Genomic DNA, 21740 nt, shown 5'->3' on the forward strand with positions numbered 1-21740 from the left:
TTTTAATTTATTTACTTATTTTCTTCCTTTCTTTTCTTTTGATAATCTTCAATTAAAGAATTGTAGAGTTCTTTAGAGACTGAAGCATGCTTGCTGTATTCCATGGTGAATTCACCCTTTCCTTGGGTGGCAGAACGGAGTTCAGTAGAGTAACCAAACATATTGTTGAGTGGGACTTCGCACTCGATGATGAGGTTTTCACCTTGAGCGTTGGTGTTGAAAATGGCACCCTTACGACGATTGATACCACCGATTACGGAGCCTTGGAATTCGGATGGGATGAGGACTTCGACCTTCATGATTGGTTCGAGAATCATTGGATCGGCAACCTTGAAACCTTCCTTGAAAGAGTTGACGGCACAAATTCTAAAAGCCAATTCAGAGGAATCGACTGGATGAGTGGCACCGTCATTGACGACGAAACGAACACCAGTGATTGGATGACCGATCAATGGACCGTTGATGACAGCGTCGTTGAAACCCTTCTTACAGGCTTCGATAAAGTTTGGTGTAATAGCGTTACCAATGATATCGTTGACAAATTCATTACCGGTTTCATCGGCACCCATTGGTTCGATGTAACCCAACATCTTGGCGTATTGACCTTGACCTCCAGACTGCTTCTTGTGTGTGTATTGGTACTCTCCACGTTGTTGGATAGTCTCCTTGTAGGCGACCAATGGCTTACCAACAATACACTCTACTCCATACTCACGCTTCATACGCTCGACATAAATATCAAGATGTAATTCACCCATACCTGAAATAATCATTTCTCCACTGTCTGGGTCCGATTGTACTCTGAAAGTTGGATCTTCCTTTTGGAATTTACTCAAAGCCTTTGAAAAGTTATTTTGTCCATCTTTACCCTTTGGTTGAATTGAAAGTGACATTACTGGATTTGGTACATGCATAGATGTCTAGAAACAAACATACAAATAGAATGTTAGAATATATCTTTTCTTTTCTTTTTTTGATTTGATTTGATTTGTTTCTAATCATACCATTGTATAACTTAAATTTTGATGAGTAAAAGTATTACCAGAATAACAATCAACACCAAACATGGCACAGATTTCACCTGGACCGACTTCAGAGACTTCTTCCATATCGGCAGCGTGCATTCTGACGAGTCTGGGAACCTTGAGCACCTTGTTGAGGTTGACGTTTTTGATGACGTCGCCACGCTTGAGGGTGCCTTGGTAGACTCTCATATATGTAAGTTGACCGAAACGGCCTTCTTCGAGCTTGAATGCCAAGCCGACAAATGGCTTCTTGGGGTCGGGGATCATCTCGACTTCAGCCTCATTGTTGGCAGTGTCGAGTGCGATATTGGCCTTTTCCGATGGGTTGGGGAGGTACGAGTTGACACCGTCAAGCAAGAGCTGGACACCAATGTTCTTGAATGCCGATCCCATAAAGACTGGTACAAACTTTCGGGCGACGGTACAACGACGGATGGCGTCACCTAGAGTCTTTTCGTCTGGCATGTTGTTGGGGAAGTCGTTCTCAATGATCCACTCACCAAGCTTGTCGTCGACGTTGGCAACGGTTTCAATGAGTTCGATACGCTTCTCGTTGAATTGTGGGATTAACGAATCGGGGATATCAACCTCTTGAATCTGACTACCCTTCTCTCCAAAGAGGAAACCCTTTCCTTTGATGAGATCCACTACACCCTCGAGATTGACTTCGAGACCGATGGGGATTTGAACGGCGGCAGCGTTGAGTTGAAGTTTACGACGTAGTTGGTCGATAACGTTCCATGGGTTAGCTCCAACACGATCCAACTTGTTGATGAATGTGAGACGTGGTACGTTGTAACGACGCATTTGTCTGTCGACTGTAATGGTTTGACTTTGTACACCAGAGACACCACACATGACCAAAACAGCACCATCGAGCACACGAAGAGCACGTTCTACTTCGATTGTGAAATCAACGTGACCTGGTGTATCGATAATGTTGACATGGTTCTCCTTCCACTTGCAATAGGTGGCAGCTGATTGAATAGTGATACCCTTTTCACGTTCCAAATCCATAGAATCCATCTTGGCACCGACACCATCCTTGCCCTTGACATCGTGAATCTCCTTGATACGACCAGTGTAAAAGAGAATACGTTCGGTCAATGTTGTCTTGCCCGAGTCAATGTGTGCAGAGATACCAATGTTACGAAGATTGCTAATCGAGTTGGTCGAGTATGCACGCATGAATTGGCTCATTGGCTTGATATTTTGTGCGTTAAAACACACTGATGCTTGTTTGATGGCATGTGACTTTATACCATTCGATCCACTTGCAAATACTCTTAAAAATGATGCCATCTCTTCTCTCCTCTCTCTCTCTTAAGTCAAGTATAGATAGATAGATAGATAGAAAGTAAAGGAGAAGGGGGTGTATGTACTTCTTCGTTTTAATGAAACACAGTAAAGAGTTAAAAAGATCTGATCACAAAAAAAAACGAACGATTTTTTTTTTTTTTTTTTTTTTTTTTTTGCAAGCAAACCTAAATTGGGATTAATTAGTTGATTTATTCATTTATTATTATTATTATTATTATTTTTTAATAGTTATATTATATTTAAATAAAAGTGAGTTGATGTAATATAGAGATAAATCAAATGGATCAATTGAAGCGGGATTTAGGATTGGTTGATTTGGATTGTTGTTGAAGATATCTTGATTTCTGTCTTTGAGTTTTGAAATGATGGTTGGAGCAATTGTATCTAGACCATGAACCGAAATAACTAATTCTAAAATGTGTGGTCTAACAAGAGACATTGTACAAGTGACCATGTCCTTGATGACAACTAATTTACATTTACCATTAAATGCCAAGTACCTTGTTACATCCATTATATTACCATGTTCTATACATTGTTGGTAGAGTGCTTCAGTTGGTAAATGACCACATTCAACAAGATGAATGATAAAATCTAAATCAATGTGAACGGGGTCGGGTGAATCTACCGGTAACCTTGGTTGTAGATAAACCGTGAGTAGGTTATAATCGACGTCTCGAATCGATGAAATAATACCTTTTGATTCTAGATATCTAACTACTTGTGGAAGAAGTCTTGATCTTTTGTGACTGACAAATAGATTAAAGACGTCTTGTTGAGTATACCCATACGATGAATAATCCAATTTAAAATCAGGATTATTGTCTAGAATAAACTTTAACATTTCAAATGATTTAAAATGTGATATTTGTTTCTCCAATAGTCTCTTTAGTGATTTATCCAAACTATAAAATGGTTCCTCTTCATAGTACCAATTGGGTAATGGTTGTAGATGATTGGTGGTGTTGGTGTTTCGGTTGATATGTTGGATAATTTGAATCAACATTTCAAGATGATTAAAGTTGATACAGAAATACAACAAGCTCTTGCATTGGTGGAATAGGTTTACATCACCACCACCATCATCATCATCGTTGGGATCACACTCACCAACAACATACCAAAAGATTTGATTGGTATCATTAGAGTTGGTTTTGTTTTTGATACACTCTTCCAAAATCGACAAACAATTATCTTTTGTACCCAACAACGATGTCTTTAGACCACCATCGATAAAGGCTATCTTGAATACATCCAATGTCATCCAAGCAAGATTGTCAATAGTGGTACGTAAAATAACCGATGGGTTAAGAGCGAGACCCAACGAATGTGAAAAGAGTTGTTGTGTCATTGCCAAGTTGTTGTTTCCAAGTGCCTTTCTCAAATACCCTTCAACATTCTCGAATGTAATACCATCCTTTAATTCCACGTTTTCATCTATATTCCATCGATGTCCATCTGGATCATAACGAAATGTTGTAAATGTATCTTGTTGTTTAAACGACAAGTCAGAGAACGACTCTTCAAAAGGATACTCTTCATCTTCCGAATCAATATGAGGACAATCTGAATGATAATGTTGTATGACTGAATCTAATATTCTTTCATTGATGTTGTTGTGTGTTGTAATAATATAGTCTCTTTGATTCTTGATATCATACAATGAAGCATAGTGGAGGATGTAGTAGGTGACTTCATGATGAATACTTTTATATCGAGTATAGATGGTTTCAATAACATCCATTCTACGATCTCTTGAAGCATACTTTATGATTCTCTTTAAATCAGGAATTACGAATCCTCTGACCTCTGCAAAGTCTCTCTTGTACTTTTCTTCTTGTTCGAAGATGAACTTTGTTTTAACGTACTCCCAACATTTAAACAAAGTCAATAGTCTGATATCCTTTATAATATCGACCCATTTGTATCTCATTACAACTCTATCTCTTTTCTTGAAAAAGATTGAGCTGAATTGGTTGTTGCTCTTCTCCTCTGCTTGCGCTCTATCTGTTATTTCCTTCTTCAACGTTGATAAGTGACTATGTATGAATTGAACCTCTCTAAATATTCTATGTCTCAATAAATTATTATTTATAATACATTTTAAACTACTATATGTTTTATCATTATTACACATTATTATTATTATTTCTATGCACCCTTCTTTTGATGATCAAAAAAAACAAAAAACATTATTTTTTTTAAGGGTACCCCCTCCTTACTTAGGATATTTTCATAAAGATGGATAGATATTTTGTTAGATTAAATATATAAAGAGATATTTATTTATTTATTTATTTTATTTCTACATTTTCAAAAATAGATCTATTTTTGGAATTGTGTTGGGACTATACCCTGAAATCAATCTCAAATAACTGGGGGACTGAGAGTTGGTAGACTGACCAATGATTGATAGATTGGAAATTCCCACGGACGTCTGATTACTTCCTCTTTTTTGGATTTAAGAGAATAGACATTGGTTTCCAACTTTTGTAAAAAACAAGAAGATTATTATTATTATTTTAATCTATTGATTGGTTGGGGGGTGGTACAGAACCCTACTTTCAAGTTGTGTCTATAGAGATTTATCATTATCATTGTCAGTTGGTTAAAGAGTGAATGGCTGACTAGCACACTTTTTGGTAAATCAATTTTTGGTTGGTCAATCAAAATATTTTGGTTTTTAAAATTATTTTTGGTCCAAAAATATTCTATTCTATTTTCCATTTTTTTTTTTGGTCCTTTTAGTGGGTGGGTCCAAAAGGTTTAAATCATTCATCGTTATTATTATTATTATACAATACTATACTATACCTATTCTACCTATACTACATATATACAATGAAAATAATAATATTAATCACATTTTTGTTATATTTAACAAATCTAACAATCTCACAAAAGGCTGGTAAATTGAGTCCAGAAGTTCACCCACCTATTACTTGGCAACAATGTGATGCCAATGGACAATGTAATACAGTACAGGGAGAGATTGTAATCGATGCTAATTGGCGATGGGTTCATTCCGACCAAGGTACCAACTGCTACACTGGCAACACATGGAATCCAACCATTTGCCCCGACGACATATCGTGTGCCCAAAACTGTTCCCTGGAAGGTGCCAACTATGAGAGTGTCTATGGTGTCACCACCAACCAAGATTCTGTCCGTCTCGACTTTATCACCCAGAGTCAAGGCAAGAACATCGGGTCACGTCTCTTCCTCATGGCCAATGAAACCAACTACCAACTATTCCAACTACTCAACCAAGAGTTTAGCTTTGATGTCGATGTCAGCAAGTTGGATTGTGGTCTAAACGGTGCTCTCTATCTCGTCTCTATGGACCAAGATGGAGGTATGACTCGTTTCCCCTCCAACTCTGCCGGTGCCAAATATGGTACTGGTTATTGTGATGCTCAATGTCCAAGAGACCTTAAATTCATTTCTGGTCAAGTATGTATCTAAAATGAATTAATTAAAAATATTTAAAATACTTATTCTTTTTTTTTCTTTTCTTTTTTTAGGCAAATAGTGAAGGATGGGTACCATCACCAAATAATCCAAATACTGGAGCTGGTAAACATGGTAGTTGTTGTGCAGAGATGGATTTATGGGAAGCCAACAATATGGCCAATGCTTTGACACCACATCCATGTGACACATCGAGCCAGAGCATGTGTGAGGAAGATGACTGTGGAGGTAGTGCATCATCCAACAGATATGCATCGATTTGTGATCCAGATGGTTGTGATTTCAATCCATACCGTATGGGTAACAAGACATTCTTTGGTCCAGGTCTAGATGTAGACACCAAATCTGTTTTCACAGTCGTCACTCAGTTTGTTACAGATGATGGTACCGAGACGGGAACACTATCGGCAATCAAGAGATTGTATGTCCAAAATGGTCAAGTTATCAGTCAATCGGTATCAACCATTCCAGGTGTCACTGGCAACGAGATTACAACTGACTTTTGTACCACCCAAAAGGATGTGTTTGGTGACCCAGACTCTTTCTCCAAGCACGGTGGTCTTGCAGGCATGGGCAAAGCACTCAAGCAAGGTATGGTTCTCGTACTTTCTCTTTGGGATGACTATTTCTCTGACATGTTGTGGCTTGATAGTTCGTTCCCCGTCACTGCCTCTATCGACAAACCAGGTGTTTCTCGTGGCCCTTGTTCAACCACTTCTGGTGTCCCAACAACCGTTGAATCCACCGATGCAGATGCCTATGTCATCTATTCAAATATTAAAGTTGGTCCAATTAATTCTACTTTTAAGAACAAATCAACAAAGTAATCTAAATCATCTAAATAAATCACCATTCTATAATGATTATTCATTATCCAATTTAAATTTGAAGTAGTAGTACTTGTTGTATGTTGTTTATAGTTGTATATAGTTATTATTATTAATAATATTTATTATTAACTCTGTGAAGTTGGTTGATTTGTAGTTGAAGGTGTAGTTGTAGTTGTATTATTGTTTGTATTATTATTTTTTGTTGTTGGATTAGTCAAGTAAACTAAAATGCCTGATAACATGCCAGTTGCAGTTCCAACCACACACCCTAATCCAATACTACTTGGTCCTGCTCTACCTCCTGTTTGTGATGAATAAAAGTGAGTGAGTAAGATTTATGAGTATTATACTATCATTTGTTGTGATTGATACGCACGTGTATGATATCCAGCCAATAAACCAACTACAGAACCAGCAATGGTTCTAGATATCAATGGTTGATCACCAGTAACATTATTTTTTATAGCTAAATCAGTTCCCAAGAATATAGATGTATACAATGACAATCGATAACTATATATTAATGCACCTCTAACTACATTTTGTCCAATGATTCTTCTTGAGTTCATTCCAAACTAAACGGCAATACAATACATTTTGTTAAAAACTGATCTATCTATCTATCTTTCATTTCATTTCTTTCTCTTACCTCTGAAGGACCAGATAAAGGATTATATGAAGCTTTCTTTAATTGATCACGAATGATATCAAGACCATCTCTATAACCAATGATACCACCAACACCCAAACCAGCAAAGCCCATCAACATTGTATAATTCCTCCATAGATGAAAGTCTGGATGTGCAAGTAAACTATCAAAAGCAGGATACTTTTCATACCAATCTTGGTGTTTCTCTTTACCAAGTTTACCTCCTTTAATGACCTTGTCAATCTCTGCTATCTCCTTTTCCAACTTTTTCTTTCTCTCTGCTAATTCATCACCTTGAAAGCTTTGTAATAATTCATTCTTAATATCTTTATCATCTGTCATTCTCTGTTTGTTTGTTTGTTATGTACTAATAAAAACTACTGTGAATGATCAAAACAAAGAACTTAAAATCGCATTTCATTTTCAAAATCAATTTTTTTCGGAAACAGTATATTTAGAGTAGAAAATAATAATAATAATATTATTTAGTTTTAGTTTTTAAAAGTTTATTTAAATATTAAATATTAATTAATTATTAATTTAGCTAGTGGCCTTGGAACTGTCCTGCTTGAATTCTTTAATCAAATCATCACAATTACAATTTTTTTCATCCTCCCAAGTGGATTCTTGTTGACTGTATCCTTTCCATTTGACGAGGTATTGTGTACGACCATACCGTTTTCTCGACGCCAATATCTTTTCTACATCGTAATCGGTTGGATCTGATTCAAACTTGAATGTATCTACTATCTTTTTCTTTTTGTTATTATTATTATTATTATTATTATTATTATTATTATTATTATTATTATTATTATTATTATTATTATTATTATTATTATTTTTCGTTGTTGGTACTACCCTTCTAGTTGTTGTTGTTGTTGTTGCCTTTCTCTTTTTCTCTTTTTCTAGTGATTTCTTCTTATTATTTTCATTATCGCTAGAACTTTCATCATTATCATCATGCTCTTGTTGTTGTTGTTGTTGTTGTTTCTTTTTCAATTCTATTTTCCTCTTTGTCGCCGATCGAGTAATTGTATGTGGTGAAGATATCTTGGTCTTTTCAAAAGTGGTTTCATTCAACTTTTTCTTTTTGATGGGTTTGGTAACTTCATCATCATCTTCTGTCTCGTAGTCTGATTCCTTTTTCTTCATTTTCTTCTTTTTTAATTCTTTTTGTTCCTCTTCCTCCTCCTCCTCTTGTCTTTTCTTCATCTTTTTTAGATGTTCCTTTTCTTTTTCTTTTTCTTTTTCATTTTCATCATCATCATCGATATCCATTTTATCTTCCTTTTCTTTTGATCGTCCAGTTGAAGAAGAAGAGGAGGAAGAATATTTTAGAGGACTATAGTCGACAGTGGTATAGTTTTTAGAAGTGGATGGAGACGAAGAGTAGAAATCCTCATCATCAAATTCTTGTGTGATTTTAATGACTACATCATCACCTCCATCAATGTCTATATATTGTGATGGTGGTGGTGATGGTGACTTTGTTTTTTTCTTTTTCAATGGTTGTAATTCTACGTCGCTATCCACACTTTTATATTTGTTGGAAGCTGTATCATTATTATTATTATTATTTTCCTTTGACTTTCTTTTAGTTGGTGTTTCCTTTTCTCTTTCATCTTCATCTTCATCACTACTATCTTGAGATTGTTTTCTTTTTAAAGGTTTCTTGTCATTACCACTACCATTAGATTTGTCTTTGTCTTTGTTATTATTAATACTATTTCTTGTCTTTTTTACACTACTTGTTACACTACTACTACTATTGTCGCTTGTGATTGATATTTTCTTTCTCTTGTGATTTTTGGTAGAAGAACCATTTTGATGTTCTTCCTCTTTCTCCTCCTCTTTGTCCTTCTCCTCTTTTTCATTATCCTCTTCATTTCCAGTGTTCATCTTGTCTAAACCATCATCATCATCAACGTCATGACCAGCTTGATAGAAATCTTTATATAAATTTCTACCCTTTTTCTCCTCTTCCTTTTCCTTTTCCCTTTTCTCTTTTTCCTTTCTCTCTGCTTCCTCTTCTTCTTGTTCCTTTTCTCTTTTCTCTTTTTCCAACCTTCTCAAAGCTTGTTCTTTTTCCAATCTTTCTCGGTCTCGTTGCTCCTCTTCAAGCTTTGCTTTCTGAGCTCTGATCCTCTCGGCTCTCTCTCTATCCTCTCTTGCCTTTTCCTCTGCTTTTTCCTTTGCCAATTGCTCCTTTGCAGCTTCTTCCTTGGTCGGTATCTTGAAAACGAATCGACTCATTGGTGAGTGAGCATAAAGAGGTGTTTGTGTAAAATTAGGGTTAGTGGGTGTCGTCGTAGTTGATGTTGTATTATATGGTGGTTGTTGAGTTGGTGGTTTAGGTGTAGGTGTAGGTGTAGGTGCAGGTGTTGCAGCAGCAGCAGCAGTCTTTTTACTAGCAGGAGATGCTTTCCTCTTTGCCATCAAAGGTTGAGTATGATAAGTATGATGAGTGGTAGTAGCAGCAGCAGCAGCAGGAGGAGGAGGAGGATGAGATGGTGTCGACACATTATTATTATTACGCAATATTTCATTCATTTGGAACTGCGCCGTTTTCAACTTTGTTAAATATGTTTTACGTGTATGGTCGTCTATCAATGCAATCTTTATATATGCACATCCAATTTAAATAAATAATCAACCAATCAATCAACCAATTTAATGAATCAATCAAGTTAGTTAGTTTCAATCATCGACCATATATATTGACTATGACTACTATACCTTTGCTTCATTGAGTACTTGAAATACAAGATGATCTTCGCTTGATTTATCTATTGAGATTGCAAATAGAGAATGTTTAGTTTTGATTTATAATAATGTATACTATACATTATATCAATATGAATGCATACCAGGATGAACAGTCTTTGCCATTGTTCTAAACTTCTTTTTAACCTCATCTGCAGTGCAGTTGTAAGGTAGGTCAAACACTCTAAAGAAGTTATCTTTGTTGGTCATAATATGAGCCTTTAGTTTCTGATATTCTTCGCCCATCTCTTCTTGTCTCTCTTGTCTCTCGTTTATTGTAGTATCTACCAAACACACTACATCAATCAACTACTATCTATATATATATATAAAAGTATAAATATACGTATATGAGTAAAGAAGCAATACTCTATTACTATCTCTACTTTCTACTTTCTATCTTTGTTTAAAACAAACAGAGTACTCTAAAACTTTTCACGATCGCATTCAATCTTTGGTTTCCCCTTACCCACACACTGTGAAAAGAATATGGGCGCGAATTAATTTTGAATAACCATAGTTGGAAGTTCATTTTCAAATATTTGTGTCTTTATCTCTCAACACACACCAATATAGATATATATTATAGATAGATCTTTAAAAGATGAAGAGAAATGGAGGAGGTGATATAAGTACTACAAAGAAGAAGAAGAACAACAGCGATGATGGTGTTGTACAACAAGAAGGAGGAGGAGAAGAGGAGAAAGAGAGAAGTTCATCATCGGTACTACAGAATAGTATTGTTGGAGCATTCTATTTGATTGGATTACAAGTTGGTAGTCGTATATTGACATTTGTGTTGAATACGTTGATGGTGACAGCAGTGGATACTGGTATCTATGGTATCTTTGCAATCGAGTATCAATTGGTAGCTTCCATCATTCTCTTTTTATCGCGTGAAGCTATTCGTCGTACTTGTATACGTGTCGACTTGACTCAATCAAAGTCTGGCGGAGACAACCAACAATTGGCAAGACTAGTCAACCTTAGTTGGGTGGTTATCCCAGTTGGTATAGTCATCTCGTATCTTACATACCACTTTTTCGATAGTAAGATGGGTGACAAGGCCGGCATTGAACACTATCAAACCGGACTACACATATTCGTTCTAGCATCATTCATGGAATTGATGAGTGAACCCGTCTACATCCTAACACAAAACATGTTACTCTTCAAAGTTCGTACCATCGTCGAAGGTGGTGCTCTATTCCTCAAAGGTGTATCAACCTATTATTTTGTTGTAATGCATAATGTATGTAGTATAAATAATATATATATATTAATAATAAGAGAAGAATAGTGTATACTAATGTAACGATTGTTAACAATGTGTATTTGTAGATGGGATTAAAAGGATTTGGATATGCTCAAGTTGTATATTCAGTCGTTTTAATAGTTGGATATTATGGTAATTTCATCTTATCTATTATTCGTAGCAATCGTGGAAAAGGAGGAGATACAGCTGGACAAGTAACCATAACTAGTGTGAGTCAGTTACTCCCTAGATTCAGTGGTATCAATGTATTGGTTGGATCAGAGTTATGGTATATGACAGCCATGTATACATGGCAATCAATCCAAAAGTTACTATTGACAGAGGGTGAAAAGATGGTTATGTACACCAACTCGGTTGATCTAGTTAGTCAAGGTATCTTCTCGGTCGTATCTAATCTGGGGTCATTGGTAGCTAGATTCTTTTTACAACCTATTGAAGAATCTTGTTTCGCCATGTTCCCCAAATTATTTGCTAATCGTCAAGACTGGGATACTGGACACCGTGTACTGACGCTGCTCATGAAAATGATGATTATCATCGGATTGACATTTATGTGTTTTGGTCCATTCTATGCTGGCGCACTCCTCCATATCTTGTATCGTGGTAAATTCGATGCTACCAATGCTGCCCTCGTAATGGGTATCTATTGTGTCTACGTCTCTTTTATGGCGTTGAATGGTGTCTCTGAGGCATTTGTACAGAGTGTGTCAAAGAGCGACCAACTCCGTCGTCTCAACTGGGTACTCATCGTCATCAGTATAGTCTATCTCTCATGTACCGCCCTATTCTCTTTATTATGGGGTACCATTGGTATTATTTTAGCTGGTGTTGCTAGTATGAGATCAATTCAATATTCAATATCAATCAAATATCAACCATTCTAACTAACTATCCCATCCCTTTATTTTTTAATTAATTTAACCTTGATTATATTCTTTTTTAGATATGTTATTAAGAATATTATATAGTATTTATTTTACATATTATTTCTTTAGTGATGTTAAAGATTTTTCAATGTACCATATGTTGCCTCGAAAGAGTGTGTTGGCACTCTACATTGCATCGTTTGTCGTCACGATGGCATCCAACCATTTCATCTATATTCCCAACCCCTCCTCTTTCAACCACCTCATTATTCACATTGGCGTCGGATGCGTCTGTTTTGGCACCATCATCATCGCCCTCTATCTAACAGAGGCCAATACATTTAGAGAATTTAAACGTGTCTTGAAATCAAAAGGCAATTGATTGATCATCCATTAACTTGTAATTATCATTTTCATCATGATTCAATAAATAAATAAATGAATAATGAATAAAGAATGATCCGTTGATTAAAATCTCGTTGATTGTTCACAGCACAATAAACAAAAAAAATTCAAAAAAACTTGGTGATCATCATCAAAATGAGGTTCCTCAGCATCAGAATGATTAGTTAGTTAATTAATTAATTAATTCATATTGCAATAATGTTCTTTCATGTAAGAGAATAACACATTAACAACCACAGCATCAGCAGCAGCAGCAGCAGCAATATACATCATCATCATCGATTGAAATCAACAACAAAATATGAAGAATGAATGGATGGAACATATGATGATTGATATTGGTTGCGATAATAATGATGATGATGATAATCTATACATCAAGTTGAACTAGTTGATTAATAATGATACATATCTATCATATATATCTACTATCTATCTATCTACTATTAATATATAGTTAACATTAGAAAAGGATCTACATATTCATCCTAAACATTGTGGACCTAATCTTTTCACGATTGCAACACAACAATTACATAGCGAGGTGGAAGGAACGTGTTCTGGACGTTATGGGTTCATCATCACCATTACCAGTGTCGATTTTGTATCAAAAGGAAAGGTATTGGAGAGTTCAGGCTATGTAGTGTTCCAAGTCAAATATAAAGCAATCATCTTTAAACCTTTTAAAGGTGAAGTTATGGATGCTGTAGTTACAAAAGTTACAAATGTATGAATATAGCAAAGAATAGAAGAGAAAAGAGAAATAGATATACACATATATCTATCATCTGACAACAATCGACACTAACCACCACATTTTGATATTTAGCTTGGATTCTTTGCAGAGGCAGGACCACTTACTATTTTTGTATCGACTCATTTGATTCCACCTGACATGCAATTCGATGCACAAAGTGCTAATCCATGCTTTGTATCTGAAGATGGTTCAAAAATATCAAAAGACGATGAAGTTAGACTTCAAATTAAAGGAACAAGAGTTGACGCTACCGAAATTGTATGTGATATGACTGATTGGTTCGATAATGATATGAAATATTAATCAATCTATTTCTATTTTTAGTTTGCAATTGGATCGATTAGAGAAGATTATTTGGGTGTCATTGGTTAAGGTTAGAGCATTTTGCTAGATTTTCTCATGAGACTACGACAACAACAACAACAAACGTATAGCAACCAATCAACCAATCAAACCAATCAAACCACAACACATTATTATTATATTATTTAAAAATGGGATCATTCAATAGTTTAATCAAAAGAGGGGGATATCATCATATGTTTTAACGATCAAAACAATAACAACAACAAAACAAAAGAAAAGAAAAGAAAAAATGTATACTTTAAGACGACCAACAACAAAACAATAACAATAACAATAACAATAAATCATCGTTAGATGTTATAGGATTAAAATCGAAAATGCCAGTGTTGGTTGATTATCTTGATATTTTAATTTTACCTGATTATATCACTCGGAATTCACTTTGGAATCGCAAATGATTATCGGGCCATATATGGGTTTATTGGGTATAGTTTATCTAATTATACTAAATATCAAGACCTTGATTTTTTAAAAATGACACACAACATTGGTGAATTGTTGATTGGAATTGGAATTGGAATGTTGTGTCATATCTATCTATCTTTATCATGATGGGTGGGGTTTGTTGCCGGGTGGAGTTGTTGTTGTTGTTGTTGTAACTATTATAATTATTTACATCTGTCTTTTTTTTTTTTTGTTGGTGTTGTTAGTTGTGGTTGGTTGTTTGTTTTAAAAATCGGAAGAATCAACATCAAAGACAAGATCAGTGTCTTTTAACTCTGTGAAATCAACTCTACTATTAAATGTTGAAGATTTTAATTTTTGTCTATAATATATCGGTTTGGAAATAAATTAAATTAATAAATATGCATATTTAATGATTGTTATTATCTTTTCTTTTTCATTTCATACCTTTTAATCATTGCCAATAATCTAAGGAATTGAACAACATATCTAAGTGCTGTGAAAAATATAATAATGATTCCTTCAAAATCAAATTGATGATCCTTTTTGGTAAACAGATACATAAAGAGTCCGGCAATGGAAAAGACCAACACCACGCAATCAAATATATTGGACCATGAATTGAAATACCGCCTCTTTTGTGATATGATCTGTAAAGATATCTCTATAAACAATGACACATTCACCAAAATATCCAATAATACAAATAACCAATGTGTTGGTACACTTGTACTCTTTTGAACCAAATTAACAATCAACTAAAAAATATAATAATAATATAATATTTTGATTAGTATTTTTCTTTTCTTTTTTGTTTGTGTTTATGACATACCCAAATGATTAAAACAAGATTGATAAATATCATGAAAATATAGGCATAATAATATTTGTTGGAGAATAATACTCTGTTGGCATAAGTTGAGCAATGTCTATCCTTGTGATTTGTATAGTCAGATGATGAGGCCGTTTGACCCAATATATCATTGTAATCTTCATAGACACGTGTTCTACCTCCATTACCACCACCACCACCACCACCAATAATACCATGACCACCACTTGATGGAGAGTCTCCAAGACCATTTGCATGATTGATATTGTTACCAGAACTACTGTTGTTGAGTGATGACGATGTTGTACCAACTGATCCACTACCACCTAAACTGTATGCACTGTTACTACTACTGCCACCAACAGAGTTTATATGTTGTTGTTGTTGTTGTTTATGACTGATATCTCGGTGGTCATCATCGTCATCATCACCTCCTATTTTAAACTTTGGTAGGTTGGAAGCAGCACTATGAGACAAGAAGTTGGAAGGAATCCCTGACCCCTTTCCACTGTTACTACTACTATTACTATTGTTGCCTGCTCCACTTCCACTGCCACTGCCTCCCACCATCGTTGTTATCTTTGGCGAAGATGACATTCTTCTATCGATTAATTGATTTAAAAAGTAAAGACTAATTTTATAAAACTACACTTTATATATAGAAATAAAAACTAAATATTATAATACAATAAACAAATAACAACAAATATGTATGAATGAATGAATAGAAAGTATTGTAATACTACAAAATATACTGCTGAGTTATTCAAGACAGAAAAGGAGGGGGGTGAGATGCAGTGTGGTAAAAGCAAAAATCGATTTAAATTTATTTTTGGTTCAAGTTCAGCAGTGCTCTGGGACATCAACCCAAGGTTGAGTGACTAAAGTTCATCAATTAATCAATTAATTAATTAATCAATTTATTTGTATTTATAATTTAATGGTAGGAGTAGTAGTATAATTTAATGTTACAACAAAGAGAGAGAGGATGGGATTATTGAATAAAAGAAACAATGAATATAAAGAAAAAGAAGAATAAGGAGAATGTTGGTTGGAGGAATGAAGATGCATTAAAGATGGCCTCATCTTCAACATAGTCGTCAAATGATTGGTGTGAGGATGAATCATTCATGTAAACTTTGTAATCTAAATAGAGTTGAGTAGAGTAAGTAAAGATAAAGATATATAATATTAAATGGTTTGAATTACTTACCCTTATTATTATAAATTAAAGTTGATGAATCAGTACCACAGAAATCATATGATGAAGTGGTAGAGTTTGTATGACTATCGTATTGGTTGGGGTATTGGTTACTATAGGTACACTTGATACGACATTGGTCTGGGTCATCAATGATGAGAGCGGATTGGTCCAATTCAAAACTATGGGCACAAAGACAAAGGTTGCCGTGTGTAGTGGCAGAGACATCAAAGCTTTTAGACTTGCAAAGTGAACGACATCCGTTGGCAGTGATTTGGGAGCTACGGAATGCGGTGGTGAATTGGTGAACTGTCTTTTTAAAGTCGTAGCAGCCGACAAAACCAGACTCGTAGATGGATAGACGACTGTCTCCTCCACACACTTCACTGGTGTTTCCTTTACATGGGACGTGACATTCAGAGGCATTATCAGCCTTGCCATAGTATCCATACTTGTTGCCGCAATAGCAAATGTTGCCGTATTCGGATCCAGCATATTTGTATAGATTGCGTGCACAGTGCGAAATACAACGACCATTGGTGAGACGGTCGTCATAGATGATACTTTCGGAAAGGTCGTGGGCAACTTGGTCAACATAACAGCCAACATAACTTTCTCCGTCCATATGGTCGGTTGATGAACTTGGAGTTGGTGTTGGATCAACATCGGGTGTGCCGGTAGTGGTGGTAGTAGAGATCGAGGAGGTGGTGGTAGAAGCTGAATCGGTAGTGGTGGATGACCATCCAGTAGTGGATTGACTGGTAGTGGTCGAGACGTATGTGGTGGTACCTTCTTGTGTGGTGGTGGAAGCAGCGTCGGTGGTGGTTGCGCGACCAGTGGTAGAGACGGATCCGGTGGTAGTAGAAGTGGTTGGTTTATCGGGAGCGTATTCATGACCGGCATACGAGAATGAGCTGACGCATTTACCTTCACCAAAAGTTACAAGGTATCCCATAGTAGGGTATCTAAATGTAATATTAGAGTTTTCCTTGGACTCGAATAAAAAGTAGTAGTCACGACACTGCTTGGCCAACTTTGTTTGGAACTTGTAGATACCCTTGTCGGTGGTACCCATGTCGAGTGACATGGGATACTTTTTTCCGACAATGACGACCGATGCGTCGACTTGGTTATTCATCATACGCGAAATCAACGTCGATGGGTACCAATCGGCCATAAAGTCAATGGTGTTGGTGCCGTCGAAAATATGCGAGCCAGAGTGCACAGGAAACATCTTGAGAGCGGCAACACATAGTGAATTACCAAAATCTTGGGTCCAAAAGAAACGGTATCCCTGAGCAGAGTAGCCATAGCCGACACCGACGACCAAAGAGTCTGGTGACATGATGTTTTTACGATGACCATCGGCTCCACCATCGCCAGCACAGCTAGTCGAGTATGGATCACCACTTCCGGAATCGCAAATCCATTGGTTGTTGGTTTCGAGGGGACTGGCCATACCCGCAGCAATATTCTCGGTGGCCAAACTCGAACACTTATAGTATCTACCGATTCTATCAAAAGTGTCTGTACCGTCACACGATGGATGCGAAAAACATTGGTTGGTTGCCATATCTTGGGAATGGTAACGAGATGATTTACCAAGAGTTGGTTCCCAAAACACAGGTGGAACAGCTGGATAAACATCTGGTGATAAAATATCATGATCACCAAAATTGGTATATTTTTTTAAATATTCTTTTGGTGCTATAAACAAAAAATATAGAAATAGAAATGTTAAAATATTTTTGGTAAAGATGAATATATTTATATCTACATACCAATTCTAACAGCATTAATAAGCATAAGATTACTTCTTTCGAACCAACTTGGAGCTCCATCAACTGAAGGTTCGCCATAAGAGTAAACTCCAACTACTAATAATACAAATATGAATAATTTAAACATGTTGGTAAATATATATATAAATAGAAAAAATAAATAGAGTATATAAATGGAAAAATACTAATCCTCTCTACTACTGTTTTTAGATAAAATTGGGAAACAAGTAGTTTAGTTTTGTTCTTGTTAAGAGAGAGAGAATGAAAATAGTAGTTTAAAAAGTATAAACTGATCAGTATCCTTTTATAGCAATCCCAAAAGGGGGTGGATGGATCCAATTCCAAAGTATATGTTCCATAAATGGGGGTAGACTACCCGATGAACGGGATAACCTCCACCCCCACCACCTCAGGAGGATGACTGATAAATCAGTGTAAGAAAAAAAAAAGAGTGTCACCAAATAATATTTAATAATAATATCCACCGTCCTCCACCACTCGTTTACATTGTATCAATCAACATCTTCATCATAGTAAGTTGAATCAGAACAACGACAGTGTAGAATCAATCCATCACTCACCCCCACCATGTTGTTGTTGTTGTTTAAACACCATACACATACTAAATTGCAAATAGAGAACGCTGTGGAATCTATTAAAAGTAAAAAGGCAGTGTTTGTGTTTGTGTCACTGCAACAGAGAACGTTATCAACTCTTTTTCACTCCATATTATTATAACATGGAAAAGGATGAACCAGTGAATCCATTGGAAATACGAGGGGATTAACAAGGAATTATGGTGTTTAAAATTGGTTGAAACTGTGATATCATCATCTCGACTCTTTATCTAATTGGCAAACAATAATACATCTGACTGAAATAGTGTGTCAAACATTGGATTGAAAAGGATCTGTAAATCTCAACCTTTTTTAAACTATTTTTAATCACACCACTCACACAATTTCAAAACACAATGTGTGGGGGTAATGAATAATAATAACATCTGTCGTCGTTTCGTTTCATTCATTTTGGACATGAATACTGCATTGGCGCGGTGTATGGATATAGTCACAAATTAATCTTGGCGATTCCATTTCATTTAATTCATTTTAAATAATCCATTCTAATTAATCATCATTCCAATAGAGGTAGAGGGTGAGTGGACATTATACATTTCCGAATCATCATTATTCTATACGAGTGTTCCACCACCATTTTCAATCCACTTTACAAAAAAATATTTCAAATCATTTCTCTAGATTTGCCCATTTTACAAGTTGTATAAAGAAGATTAAAGTTGTTGTGGTTCCATTTTTAAATAAACTATTATTATTATTATTATTATTGTTTCCCAAAGTTATTATTATTAAATATTATTAATTTAATATTAATATCTACCCATTTATCTTTTGGTTCACATCAAATTTGATTCAATTATTTATCTATCTATCTTTCATCTACCAAACAATATTTAGCATTTTTAAAAAAAAACAATTAACGGTTGTTGTGTTGTTGTTTATTACTAACTAATGTTGTATGTTATTATTATTATTATTATTTTTACATTAGTGAACACCATCCATTCTCTTTTCCACCATTATTATTACTACTATTATTATTGTCTGAAGTTTTATGTTTCTTTTTTGTTGGATTTCCATTTGTTTCAGGAGGAGCAGAAGAAGAAGAAGCAGTGACAATAGTTTCTTGAAAGTGAAATGGAATGCCATAGTCTGGTGAAAGAGTAATAATATGTGCAGCACCATCCTTTTGTAAAACGAAATCCTTTTCATATCGATATCTGAGAATGGTAGTAGAGTCGTTTTCATCGTCATCGTTGCCTACTTGTAGGTCATCTAAAAAGTATCCATTTCTATAATCATTCTTTGTTGGACTCTTACTATTGAATAGATTATCAGAGAATTGATTTGATTTTAATTTGTTATTGTTTAAGTTTAATTTGGCGCCTTTTGCTGGTGAGTTGTTGTTGTTATTGTTATTTGTTGAAGCCTTTGGTTTAAATGATTTGATACGGAATACAGATTCATTTTTGCTTCTATGTTTGACCAATGATGTAAAGTAAGCTAACCAATCATCATTTATATAAATCTTTTCCTCTGTTGTTGTTGTTTGTAAATTGTTGTTACTGTTATTACTACAACCACTGTCATCCCATTCTATCGATGGTTTATATAATTGACGTGATTGAGCTTTTCTTGATTGTGGTTGTTGTTTTTGTAGTTGTTGTATTGGTTGTTGAATTGGTCGAGTATTTGTTGTCTCTTCCAAAACAGTATGAAAAGCACTATAGAATGCAATTCTAATGGTTTCGGCCGAATAACTAGTATTCTTTGTTAGGTCTTCTATTGTCGGGACACTGAGTTGCAATAAGCGTTCTGCTGCACGTTCATATATATCTATGTAATGCTTCCATGAATTACTGTTAAAAGATGCTTCTTTAGCTTTATCTTTATAAAGATGATTGTTATTATTAGAACTCATCTCTCTCTGTTTTTCTGTTGTCTCCTCTCTTCTCCCTCTATGTATGATGTATCTATGTGTAGACTATATATATATATATATATGTATGATGTGATTTGATTTGATATAAAACAAATAAATAAATAAATAAAACAATGAATCTTTCTTAATTAGAAATACTCAAAACTCAAGTTCAAAAAAGAGAAAGAATAAAATAAAAAAAATTAATAAACTTTCTTGGTGACCCCACCAGCCTGAATGATTCAAGTTTGTGAGTCAATGTACGCAAATATTTAAAAGAATAAGTATATTTAAAAGAAGAAGTAGTTATAAAAGATATATTATTACTTTGTAAACAAAGAATACTTTAATGACATTCTTTGGAGATGTTCTAAAGTATCTCATCCCTACAACGCTCTTTCATCTGAGCGTTTCAATTGGTGACGGAAGAAGAAATGATCAATCAATCGGGAAATTAGATTAGATAAGATTTTTAGTTAGATATCTATTAAGATTAAGCTTTTTTCAACCCTTCAATGCAATGGGACATACACTACGCTTATACCTCAAACAGTTCAATATTGTGCGAGTTTGTACCAATTATTTGAACAGACTTGGCTAGTTGTTGTTGTTGTTTGAGGGAGGCTTGATGCCCCCCTATCTCTCTCTCCCTTGTTTATTATTATCTTTGAACAAAAAGTGAGATCGATAATATAGGCCATTGTTGGCAATTTTCGTTCTCCTCTTTTGAACAAGAACTGTGTCATTGTCATCTTTGCTTTGGATATTTTAGATGATTTTTGACGAATTTCGTAAGATGGGAAGGTGGCAAAAGGGTTTGCTTGCCCCAATGAAAAACTAGATCACACCAGACTTGTAAACATGTTTACCAAAAAAACAGATGAAACGAGTGGCTCTCTGGTATAAAAGGGTGTGTAGGGACATGATGATGGAAAGATGTTTCTCTTGGTTGTCAAAAGGACCAATTTCAAAGGGGCTTGTTGTTTTCTCAATATAGCCCCACTAATTTAATTTTCAAATTCAATTGACACCTCTGCACCAACTAACTAGTAAGTACACACAACCTAACCTACTCACATCACATCACACACACAACACAAACAACACAAACACTTCGTACGTAGTATACCCATTATTCATACCTCATTCATCCATACACACCCATCTCATCTTTAACCAGAAAAAAAAAGAAAACAATCAATCAGTCGACTTGACACCAATCTCCCAAACAAACAAACAAACAAACCAACAACCAAACCAACCCTCCTTTATTTCAATTCAATTGGTTTGT

The 21740-nt window shown here is 35.2% G+C and overlaps 7 protein-coding genes across 7 annotated transcripts; 2 read left to right on the forward strand and 5 right to left on the reverse strand.

Moving 5' to 3' along the window:
- Positions 1 to 11: 11 nt before the first annotated feature.
- Positions 12 to 2327, reverse strand: gfm1 (mitochondrial translation elongation factor G; the record flags this gene model as incomplete). Its single annotated transcript, XM_004357932.1, has 2 exons — positions 12 to 920; positions 1005 to 2327. The coding sequence occupies 2 exons, from the start codon at positions 2325 to 2327 to the stop codon at positions 12 to 14; spliced, it is 2232 nt and encodes a 743-aa protein (XP_004357989.1).
- Positions 2328 to 2559: 232 nt separating this feature from the next.
- Positions 2560 to 4482, reverse strand: DFA_00274 (uncharacterized protein; the record flags this gene model as incomplete). The annotated part of the gene is made up of 2 exons (XM_004357933.1): positions 2560 to 3250; positions 3467 to 4482. 2 exons carry the CDS (start codon positions 4480 to 4482, stop codon positions 2560 to 2562), a joined length of 1707 nt encoding a protein of 568 aa, XP_004357990.1.
- Positions 4483 to 5186: 704 nt separating this feature from the next.
- Positions 5187 to 6643, forward strand: DFA_00275 (glycoside hydrolase family 7 protein; the record flags this gene model as incomplete). Its single annotated transcript, XM_004357934.1, has 2 exons — positions 5187 to 5798; positions 5870 to 6643. 2 exons carry the CDS (start codon positions 5187 to 5189, stop codon positions 6641 to 6643), a joined length of 1386 nt encoding a protein of 461 aa, XP_004357991.1.
- Positions 6644 to 6771: 128 nt separating this feature from the next.
- DFA_00276 (uncharacterized protein) lies at positions 6772 to 7637 on the reverse strand (the record flags this gene model as incomplete). Its single annotated transcript, XM_004357935.1, has 3 exons — positions 6772 to 6947; positions 7047 to 7221; positions 7296 to 7637. The coding sequence occupies 3 exons, from the start codon at positions 7635 to 7637 to the stop codon at positions 6772 to 6774; spliced, it is 693 nt and encodes a 230-aa protein (XP_004357992.1).
- Positions 7638 to 7835: 198 nt separating this feature from the next.
- DFA_00277 (uncharacterized protein) lies at positions 7836 to 10187 on the reverse strand (the record flags this gene model as incomplete). The annotated part of the gene is made up of 3 exons (XM_004357936.1): positions 7836 to 9869; positions 10035 to 10084; positions 10166 to 10187. 3 exons carry the CDS (start codon positions 10185 to 10187, stop codon positions 7836 to 7838), a joined length of 2106 nt encoding a protein of 701 aa, XP_004357993.1.
- A 478-nt stretch (positions 10188 to 10665) lies between these two features.
- rft1 (RFT1 family protein) lies at positions 10666 to 13737 on the forward strand (the record flags this gene model as incomplete). Its single annotated transcript, XM_004357937.1, has 7 exons — positions 10666 to 11313; positions 11403 to 12171; positions 12281 to 12304; positions 12333 to 12376; positions 13066 to 13335; positions 13438 to 13623; positions 13690 to 13737. 7 exons carry the CDS (start codon positions 10666 to 10668, stop codon positions 13735 to 13737), a joined length of 1989 nt encoding a protein of 662 aa, XP_004357994.1.
- Positions 13738 to 14400: 663 nt separating this feature from the next.
- Positions 14401 to 20833, reverse strand: DFA_00279 (WSC domain-containing protein; the record flags this gene model as incomplete). The annotated part of the gene is made up of 10 exons (XM_004357938.1): positions 14401 to 14497; positions 14584 to 14894; positions 14969 to 15613; positions 15981 to 16114; positions 16182 to 17096; positions 17226 to 17876; positions 17951 to 18046; positions 18574 to 18602; positions 19515 to 20512; positions 20777 to 20833. The coding sequence occupies 10 exons, from the start codon at positions 20831 to 20833 to the stop codon at positions 14401 to 14403; spliced, it is 3933 nt and encodes a 1310-aa protein (XP_004357995.1).
- Between the last annotated feature and the right edge of the window lie 907 nt (positions 20834 to 21740).

Source organism: Cavenderia fasciculata, assembly GCF_000203815.1.
Source record: "Cavenderia fasciculata unplaced genomic scaffold Scf_Dfasci-F-a-11f03.f1-5, whole genome shotgun sequence".
Classification (NCBI taxonomy): domain Eukaryota; phylum Evosea; class Eumycetozoa; order Acytosteliales; family Cavenderiaceae; genus Cavenderia; species Cavenderia fasciculata.